Below are 10978 nucleotides of genomic sequence, written 5' to 3'. Positions count from 1 at the left end.
GCCGGGCAGCCCACGGAACTCCCTGTGGCCGTGACGGGGAAGAAAGGGTGTAAACGAAAACCCTCTTAGGCCTGGGGGAGGTAAATCGGCTGTTCTTCCCCCTCCCTGGCTTCGAGCTGGCACATCGGCCTGGGGGCAAGGCTGCAAAACCTTGCTTGGAGAGGTTCCTGGGGGTGCTGTTTTGCCCCAGGTACCACCTGGGCGAGGAGACGTGCGCTGTGCTTGGCTTGCCACGGAAATGCCTCGGAAGTTAAATTTACACAGCAGGTACTGAGCTACAGAGCGTATGTAACCCTTACGCTTAAGCTGTTGCAGCTAAGGCATCAGGCATGGCAGGAGATAAGCCCTAATGATACGTCTCTGTTAGCTGGTTGCTCTGAAAAATACCCACAGGTATCTGGAGAGAGCTGTTTGCCAGGAACTAAGTGGATTGAGCTATTTATTGATTTTTAAGGATGAAATAGAGCTATTACAAAGAAAATTACTTGTGCAGGCAGCTTCTTTTGGAACAACTCTCTTGCACAACTATGTAAGTGAGCCACTATTACCCTCATTCTTTTTCTCAGAGATACTCTTGAAATTTTAATTCTCCCAGTGAGTAATACTGCTCATGAGGCAGGAAAAAAGCCTCTCTCACCTTCCTGGAAAGAGTTTGAACAGTGCTGGATTAACAGTCACATTTCAAGTCACAGCCCTAGACCATTTCTTTCTGCACAGTCCCGCATATTCCTGTGTTCCTTCCTCATGGACTTAAGTCCTCTCAAGTTCAAGAGGATTTGTGAAATTGCTGTACAGCCTTTGTTCTCCCAACAAATTTCCTCTCTGTTATTAAACTTAGCACTTTACCCTAGATGATCCCTTCCTTTTTGCAGGGAAATCTCTCTGCATTTACTATTCTGATAGAAACAATAGTGAAGGTGACATTTGCTCAAATTGTTTAGTGGCACTATTTATCAGATTAAAATTTCCCAGGGGATTAAAATTTGCCAGAGCAAATGTTTTCAGGTTGATCTTTAAGCAAGAACAGACGTATGTGGCATTGTGCTGACGTGGTTTTCCTGATGAGTTGGAGTAGAACCTTTCCTACCGTTAAAGGAAAAATGCACAATTTTAGGTACTCGCTGAGCTGCCTGCTAGGGAGTTCAGGAGCCTCAAATACCACTCACTGTTTGCAAAATGTAAAGACGAGAAGCAGAGGAGAAAAACTATTACTTTATACTACTTTAAAATAACATCCCCCAAATGTTTACCTCTGCTCTTACTGGCCCATTCAGAAGGTGAATGAAGGGATGGTAAACAAAGCCAATTGTTTACATCTTTTAATACCATTACTAGCACTCTAACTTTCCAGTTGAATAACAGATTCCTGCTTGTCAGGCTACCCATCTGATAGGAGTTAGTGTTATCTGCTTGAGGGTCAGATTTTTTCCACTGGGTTTGGCAGATCTGAGATGATGCTACTTCACACACACACAAAAAAATCAAACTTGAACATTAATCTTCTACAACACAGGCCTGGTAATCCTAGCCTCTGCAGATTAGATGCTGGCCTCCTCCTGTTGCCACTGAAGTGAACAAAATTTCATATTAAGCTTTTCAGTTTCAGAGGAGCAGGGAGGAAGGACTCACCTCTATTACCTACTTCCCTATGCTAAGAACTTTCTGATGATGACCAGAAAAAGTCTCAGATGAGAGCCTTGGTGACAACTGCACCTGATATAATGATGTTTACGTAGCATTTAGGACAGATTTTTCTCCCAGTTAGCAGTTCAAAGTTGGTTACAAGAGCTCAGTGAAGCCTCTCTATTTCCCAGCAGCCAATATTCTGGCCTGCTCCTCCAGTGCTTTGTCTCAAGACGAAACATGTTCTAGCTTTGTGGGTTCATTACTGAAGTGCAGCATGCCTGCCATACACCTACTCAGGCAATTCTTTCACTTCACAGCCTGAATTCAAATTCATTTCTAATCATGGAAGGGAAGTCCTGTAATAAATTCTGATATATGATCCTAGTCAGTTTTATCCTCTGTAAGGGATTAAAACAGCTAATATATCCATTCCCCTGACACAGAGAAGCTTGCCATGTCCAAGCATTTTACAGGATGAACCCTCTTTATCAGCTGGGAAACTCCCTTGCTCTCATCTCTTTAAATAAGGAGCAGCCCAGCGCAGTTAAGTTGAAGAGAAGCTGTTTTCAGAAGAAAACATCTTCTAGAAAGCAGTTGTGTGTAAAAATCAGTGAGCAGCTGGTGGACGGAGAGACACTTGGAAAACAAGAAACTCCCCTACTGAGGACAGCAGTTTGTCCTGTCATCACTACATGGAGACCAAAAAAAACCCCCACAACTATCCAGATCTGCAGCCATGAGGTGAGGGCAGGTGAAGCGAGATGGCTGCTGGGACAGGAAGAGGCAGAAGGAATTGGTCAGTATGTCCAGTCTGGTTTATCCTCCCTTTCTGCGCCCCACTGCACTGTTTTGGTTTCTCCAGCCCAACAGAATAAACTTGATATTCTTCATCTCCCTCTAACTCCAACCTGTGTAATGGCTGTTTATATTGGAGCTGTATGTAGTGTGGATTTTCTTTTACAGTAAAGGACTAAAGTGGCTTTTAAGTAATTGACAAGGCTTATTGGTGGCTTCCCAATCACCTTTGAGTATGTCTGAGGAACTTTAGCTGCAGTGATGCTCCTCAGCAGGCTGAAGGTTCATCTTCCATTTAGAGAAGGCCCTGGATCTTTCTAAACGTTGCCTAGCAGTGAAGGAGACAGAGCTATATTTTCAGTGTGCCACTAAAAGTGAAATTGTGGCTGCTGCAGCCACACTTAGGCTACAAACAAGATTTCTTTGCAATCGTTGCCATGGGCCTGGTGCTGGGTTCTCATACCTACCTATTGCATTAAAAATAATTCTAATGATTCTTAGCTCTCTCATTTGCAAGGGCTGCTCAGTCTTTCAGTGTTTGAAACATAGGGAAATACTTCTGCTTTGGACCAGTATTTTTAATCAGCCTTCCTTCACATTTGAGGGTTTTCCAGATAGTCCTGAATTTGCAGAAAGATTTGGAAGGACACAAGGAGGGTGCTGCTACACTGCACTGAAGGACTATAGGAAAGAATTTGGAGATAAGGTCGAGAAAGAGAAAACATGGCATCTTCTGCAGAGCAAGATGTGGAAGATTAGTGATAACATAGGCCAGGGGGCTGCTGGAGAAGTGGAAAGCTTTGACATTCAAACCTGCTCAGGAAGGTGGCAGAGACCCTGCAAGGGAGGCTGTGTGTCATCAGCAGTATGTCATCAGCAGTGGGCACCCAGGGGAACCAGCCACCTCACAGCCTGTGTTTCTAACAAGCAATAAAAAGCCACTTCACATAAAAGCAGTACAATTTTCTTTTCCTCCTAACAGGTTTATTTTCTCCTCCTATCATAAGTGCCATGAGGATTGCTCACTGGGGGATGATACCCTGGGAAAAATGGGCGAGTGCTGGCAGTGCTGGGCCCAGTGTGTTTCTGTTCTTTGCTAAGACACGTTCCTAAAAGGCTGGTGAATCCCATAGAGAGTAGCCGCAGGTTGTTCTGGCAGACAGACAACAACCAACAAAGAGAGGGCTCCTACTCTTCAGGTTTCCTTGCTAATCTTGGGACATGCCCACATCCCCAGTCTGTACCTGTTCTGCAAGTATGCGCATGGCTTCAGTTACCAGGGGAAATTCAAGCTCAGAGTTTCAGAGCTGGGATTCTTTCAAACAGGCACAATATAGATCTGTTTTGACCTGATTTGCAGCTCTGTTTCAGTCAAGTCCTCATTTAACTGAGCCTGTAAAACACACAAAAGTTTTACCAGATTTGTGCTGTCTCTGATTTTCCAGCCAGTCCTAAGCAGAGCAGAGTCTCCAGAACTGAGAGTGGTTTCTAAAAACCTGCAACCCAGAACATGCACGTACATAATGTCTATAGAAACTACTTCATTGCATCCATTGCCATTCCAGAGCGGACTGCATCAAACAATAGAGTTACTGTGCGCTATCAAACTACCAGAGAACTAATTAGGTCAGGAATAGAAGGAGCAAATGGATAGATGATTCAGCTGTTGTTCATAAGACCCATATGACAAGAAAGATGCCTCAATTTAGATTCCTCATCAGCAGTAAGGATACAGTTTGTGTAGTTTTGACTATAAAGGCAATTTTAAAAATAATTATGCCACTGGCCACTGAAATATTGCTTTGGAGTTGAGCTAGGCTCTGCCAGATCACTTGGCCTGCCTGACCTATATATTCTGCCTATTGACATGCAGCCTGCTTTACTCTTTTGGCAGTTGTTTGAGCAAAAGTTCAATGTGCTCATCTTCAGAGGCCAAGGACAGGTCAATTGCTGGAAATGGAAAGCAAGTTTAGTGCCAGTGACCTTCACTGACATGAGATTGACACCTCCATGGCATTGTCACACTCTAGTACCATTCTGTTTCCTGCACAAAAGGCTTCAACCCTGAGCATAGAGTGAGAAAAGGAAGCAGCGTTCATTTTTTTCTTTCCTTCCTAACCTCTTCTCCCCCCTTCTCTAGCACCTAGAACAAGAGAAACATGAACTAAGGAGGCGATTTGAGAACAAAGAAGGAGAATGGGAAGGAAGGGTGTCTGAACTGGAAAGCGACGTGAAGCAGTTGCAGGACGAGCTAGAGAGGCAGCAGGTGCACCTGCGTGAAGCCGATCGTGAGAAGACACGGGCCGTCCAGGAACTCTCCGAACAGAACCAAAGACTCCTGGACCAGCTCAGCAGGGTGAGTCGCTGCAGCACCCAGCCGCCTTGGTCATGGGAAAGGCTCACAGCTCTGCTCTAAACCACCTTTCAGGCAAACAAGCAGACAAGTGGTTCTGCACTTTGTTAGATTACATGAGTGTCCCCATAAAACATGCTGCCTTTAAATGGAACTTAAGAGTGCTGCATGTCATTGGCAAAAGTTACGTTTCTGGGTTGAGTGGTTATTTACTGCATGGATGTCTCTCTCAACAGGTTTTGTATCTAAAACTGATTTAGAAAATCTGTTTCTCATTTACAAATAGGCTGAACAAACGTAGCACGCAAGAAAAAGGCTGATCTGTGACAGTGAGGTGAAAGACTTTTTGCTGGTCTGCCTTTTTTGACATACATTGGCTATAATATTGTAGAATTGAACATACCATGTCATTCTAAAATGGTGTGTCCCTGCAGTTTACCACGTATGAGAAACTACTGAAATTCCTTGAAATGGCATGTTTCAGCAAAGAGCTTAACTTGCCTCTGAATGAAAGAGGATTTATAGTGAGGCCACCACAAATTAGCCTAATTGACTGAATACTTCTAGCATGGTTTTCTTTCTGACAGAAATATCTTCTAGAATTAAGAACCTTGGTTTTTTTATTCCCCACTGGACAGTTAGTGCAAACCATAATTTTAATGCTTGAAAACACAGTTACTCCATCAGATGAAAGCTTTTTCTTCTCACCAGTTGCTTATCCCCAAAATAGCATACAACAAAAACACACACCACAGCCTCATGCTGAAGAGACCCATCTAATGTTGTAAGAGCACATTTCAGACTAGATTGTCAGAGGTGAGTCTCTGGGACTGACACAGCGGTTGCCTAAGGGAGGGTCAAAAACAGTCACAGCACTGGGACCAGAAAACTCTGAAATGGGCCAAGTGTATAGGTCTCTTCACTTGCCTTCACTCAATCTGGGTATGCAGTTTTCCTGCGCCTCTGGAGGTGAGAACAGGTCTTGGGTGTAACACTCTGTACTGGCACTTGAGGAAATCATTCCTCATTCTGCTATAGATTTTCTTGTCAAGTAATAACTATTTGGCTTTTAACTGGGTTTTAAAACAATAACAAAAAAACTCTCAACTTCCTTAACTCAGGAACACTGCTAACTTTATCTATGTTTTTAAAGCAATATCTCCCAAGTGTAGCAGATGAGTTAGGGACGATCTTTCACCTTTTCTCTGGACAAAGCATATTTCACTTACAACATGGATGAGAGATTCCACCCAAACCCTTGCAGAGCTCATGTGTTGTATGAAGTTTCTTATCCAGGGCTAAGAACTTGGCTCCCATCAGATTTGGTGACCCTCAGAGATTTTCTGTGTATGCATGATTTCCATCACTGGCTGGGAAATTTAGGATTTGTTATGATCCCAGCATAAGCACAAACTGAAAGACAAGTCTAGAAGGCAGAAAAGGAAAACAAGACAGCTTGCTTTGGGCTTTAAACCACATGGGATTATCCTCATGGGACACCTGTGCTACAGAAGCCTCTCACAGCCCAGATGCTCAGAGAGGTGCTCAACTAAGCTTTGTGCAAAGGAACCACCAAGTTAGGTCTACCAGCATGTAATGTCCAAGCATGGACATTTGTTCCCTTAACTCCCTATTACTGCAAGAAGTAGTCTTCATCCACCCACTGCAGAACTGCCACATCCTGGGAAAAATGTTGAGTCTTGGTGCTGCCCTCACTGCTCCAGCCCAGCCCTGCTCCCAGCTTGGAGAAGACGACTGTTGTTCTCCAACACAGACGAGGCAGACGGATAGAGACAGCTTATGCTTGCCAAGGCACAATTCGGTGCTCACCGAGTTTGTCATCTGGCCAAAACTGGCTGATAACTCAAATATAACAATGGATATAGCAAGGGTGTAAACAGTCTTCCTAGCATCATGAGAATCTGGACAAATTGAAACAGAGTTGGGAATGGTCCGTTGTCACTAACCCAGGGCTTTGGTTGAGGCTTTTTAAAATCTCAGAATTATATTAGCACTTTATTATTCGGTGCTTAGTATTCTACATTTGGTGCTCCATAGTGCAATTACAGTCTTATTTGGCTGGTCTCTTATTCTGAAGAGGTTATGCATGTAATCCTTGAGGAAGTGGTAGTGCTTAAACCCTGCACCTACATAGTTCTGGCTCCTGTTACTACCTAGCCTTTCAATAAATAAAAAGGACAAATACAGCTGCATGGATGTGCTTGCCTACAGCTGTATTGTCATAGGCTGGAGTCTTGCTAGGGACAATGAACTAAGCACTGGGAGAGGAAAAACCCTACAAAGAAGTGGTGTTACAGCTTCTGTGAACTTTGAGGTGTTGCAGGTATCCTCCCTGTGTTCCTAATTCTGCATTTTACACCTGCACTTCGTGTCACAGCAGGTTGTTTGGGAGGAGAGGGTTACAACAAGTCTGTGACATGGCAATGAAAGCCTTATTCAGAGCCTCAACTCTGCCCCATCTGACACTGTATGCCCTACTAGAGGCTTCATTCACAGGACAGAAAGACAGATCGCTCTCTGGTACGAGTCATTCTACGCTAGTAGGTACTAGCTCTTTAAATCTGAATTTCTGCAGTTTTTAGCAATTAACACCTCGTGGCCCAATTTCACAATACTTGAGCATCTCTCTCCTGGGGAAGGTATTCCCTTGGCACTAGGCTGTATATATCAAATGACAGTCTCAGCTTTACAAGCTACCAGCACACATGGTCCTGCTTACTCCTTCCAGGGTCCCTTGGCTTCACTTCAGCCCTTTCTGCCTCAAAGCAGCAGCATCCACCATCTCCTTCATCCTACCCCTCCTCCTTCCTGCTGCTGTGATATTCTTTCACAAGCTAATTAAGCTTCAAGACTATTTTTTAACCCTGCCTTCCCCAGAGATGAAAGGCCAACCCGAGCACATACTTTTTTCCAGTCTAAACCTGGCACAAATGCTAACCAGCCAAGCACGCAGTCCCTCACACCCACACAAGGATAGCAAAGGGAACTGGAAAGCTCTGTCTTGCAATTAAAGCATGGGACTGGAAAAATCCATCCTCAATTCTGGCAAAGACTGATAAGCAAAACTCAAGGATAGGCATTTTAAGTCTGTCCCAGTCTCTTAAAAAGGGGGTAACTGTCTTGCCTCAGAGTTGCCAAGAGGCTAAAATAAAGTCCATAAAATGATTTGAGGTCTTCAGATGATATAGGAGAACTTTACGTATCTAATTATAGTAAGTAGGCTATAAGGAAGTTTGCTTCCTCTTGAAATACAGCCTTTGGTGGTGTTCTATGCTTTTAGCAGAGCAGAGGTACTGCCTGGGGTTACAGTGGTATTAAACCATGGGGAAATTAGGTGGGCTGAACTGGTATCTCATAGTGAAAGATATGATTCAGATGCCAAAGATCAAATTTAAGATCTCCACAGTAACCTTATTTTTTAATTTGCTAAGTGATGATTAAAATCCCTTATGCATGTTGATTTGATTTCCCTCCCTCTGCCTCAGCACAGCAAAGCGTGTAGTAAGTCTCAGCAGTGCGTCCACACCAAGCTAAATGCAGATTTTACACAGGAAAACTGCAGAGCACGTTGTGAGCAGTATGCCAAGGTACATACCACTCACCATAAATGCTCAAAGATAAAGTATAGGAGTCAAAGTACAGCTTTGCTGAGAAAGTTGAGGATTGGGAATTATTCTGTGTTCTGTTTCCAGCTCCTTCAGTCTCTCCCATCTGTTTCAGCTCCCAATCTGGAAAAAAAAATTCCTATGCTTTCTTATGTTACAAAATTTGTGGGGAGTGGGTATAGGGAAAGGTCTCATCTTATGCGTGCCCACAGCACATAACACAGCAAGAATCCTCTCCCCACCTTTGGGCTTCTAGGAGCTACTAATGCAAATAATAATAATAACAAGCAGCCTTCTTCCTATAATGAGGCAACATATTACTACTTTGTCAGGAAGTGAATGAAAAAAGATTTTCACACTGTTTCTAAGTGGCTTCACCAGATGGCTTTCCCACACATTTCCTGCTACCATGCTCTGGGCTTCTGGAGCTGTTTGCTGCATCTAGCTTGGGCAAGGATATATCCTTCCCAGTTCAGTTGGGCTTCTTTTATGGTACATAGAGCATAAGGAAGTAATTTCACAATGTCAAGCTCAGGTAGTTTTTGCAATGAAAATCTGTTTTCAGTGGCAGGAAGAAGCATGTCATCTTGCACCACTGAAATAGCTCTTTGTGTTCAAAGAGGAGCGCTCGGCTGCCACGGCATCCCTCGGAGAGGCCCTCAGTCACCAAGTTCTTATATTCTCCCAGCATCTAGTGCCAACATAGTGCTACAAAGAATGAGGTGTTTCAGTCAGTCCCTCTGGTACAGCAAGAAAATGATCAGCCAGCCCACAAGTCTGCAAAGGAAGTTTTATTTGCTAGCCACAAACCCTTCCTTTCAGCAATATTTCAGCTGGAGGAGTTTTGTTTCTCACTTTGCACTGTAACATCCAGTGTAGCTTCAGAGGACTGGCAGGCACTGCCTGGCTTTGATTTGAGAGAAACAAGTTTTTATTCAAGAGTGAGCTGACCATATTATATTCTCCTTTCCAAATCACTTTTACTTTAGGTACATCCTTTTGTGGTCAACAATGTACTTGCAAGAGATGCGGCTCTGTTGTCAATTACTGAAGAGCTTTTTCTGAATGGTTGGTTATTGGGTCTATCAGCATAGGAACAATATTGGTTTTAAGAAAACCAGACTAACTTTTTTGAAAAAGTTACTGGAACTAGTGTGCTGGGCAAGATTCACTGCTTTTGCCATGCCAGAGATCTGTAGCCATTAACTATGAGCTAGCTTGTCTTTAATTCCTTATTTTATCTGTACAGATGCTTAATACAAGCCTCCTTATGCTTCTTGTTTATTAAGATGTCTCCAATAGCCCAGCAGGATATATTGGGAAACTCCATGCTTAGCACAGAGGCAAGTAAGTCAGGCTGAATTTAAGTACTGCTTCAGGGGGGTTATTTTTAAGCAGAAGAAGATCCTGAATGGACCTAGGATCAAGAAGAGTTGCTTTGACTAGCCCCACATTTCAAGGTGCAGATCAGCCACTACACTGAATTCTTTTACATAAAAAGCCTCTAGTTTTCACTGGGGTTCAAAGTGTTTACTGGACCTATGCAGTAAGGAGTAGTTTACTGTAGGGAACTCCATACTGAGCTACTCAATATTACACAGAGTCTGACATAGCAAATCTTGACCTGCATCACCGCTGAGCACTCTAAATTCAATGGAGGGGGCAGATTGCACAAGAAAAGGCAGCACCCCTCCTGTAGTACCTGCTTCTCATGGCAGCTTAGGTAGGGCTGCTTGCTCCTTGGGTAGGCAGATAGCCCTTCCAGCATTGCTCTGTGCCTGGCTAAGGCATGCTTACATTACACATGGTGGGGTGAGAGGAAAGCAAATACCAGCACAAAACAGAGCCAAACACTGAAACCAGCAAACCTCCCATTAATGACATCAAGGACCTTCCAGCTCCCTGCCCCTCTGGAGCATCAGCAGATGCCAGCACCATGTAACCAGATCCCTGATCACCCAGTGAATGCTGATTAGTGCACATGCAGGAAAGGCTCCTGCTCACCAGCTACTTCTCCCCTAGCAGAGAGCACTTGTTAATAATTCAGCTTCATGCCACATCAGGACTAGAGTGCTGAGGCTTTCTATGCTAAAGCTGTAAATATAGGACGTGACTGCAGCTGCGTGTTCTTGCCTGCAAAGTCCTTCAATGAAATGATTCAGTGCCCTACAAGGTAATGAAGGAACATCTCGAGGTCACTGCTGAGTGGCACTCACTCACCATCCATCTAGAGGAAGGGAGACAGGCAGGAAGAAAGGCTCAACCCTCTGCTGAGGGGCTGGCCAAGCTTGCAGGACCTGTTAACCCCATTTTAGGGCACACAGAGCTTCAGGAGCCAACTGGAACAGGGCCATCCTGACACCAAGGCACAAATGCAGCAAACACAAAAGTAGTAATTTCAGCAAAGGTGGAGGGGAGGTAGCCCTACACAGTTTTCCCAAAGATTTTCCACCCACCCATTTAATTAAGATTTTTACCTTTGTATCCTTTGTATCCTTTGGTTTAAATACTGGCAAGCACTGAGGGAATGGGCAGAAAGCTGTACACAGAATAAAACAGGGGCACACACGGCTGCTGA

The 10978-nt window shown here is 44.0% G+C and overlaps 1 protein-coding gene across 1 annotated transcript in view; it reads left to right on the top strand.

Annotated features, from left to right (window-relative positions):
- Nucleotides 1–4561: 4561 nt before the first annotated feature.
- CCDC64 (coiled-coil domain containing 64) overlaps nucleotides 4562–10978 on the top strand; it is a gene marked incomplete at both ends in the record, with an annotated part of 36939 nt that continues 30522 nt past the window's right edge. The window contains one exon of the mRNA XM_010075444.1: nucleotides 4562–4777. Within this exon, the coding sequence (XP_010073746.1) occupies nucleotides 4562–4777 (216 nt within the window). The remainder of the gene's footprint in view (nucleotides 4778–10978) is intronic.

This window comes from Pterocles gutturalis, unplaced genomic scaffold, assembly GCF_000699245.1.
Source record: "Pterocles gutturalis isolate BGI_N339 unplaced genomic scaffold, ASM69924v1 scaffold26092, whole genome shotgun sequence".
NCBI lineage: Eukaryota > Metazoa > Chordata > Aves > Pterocliformes > Pteroclidae > Pterocles > Pterocles gutturalis.
This window is presented reverse-complemented; position numbering and strand designations above follow the sequence as displayed.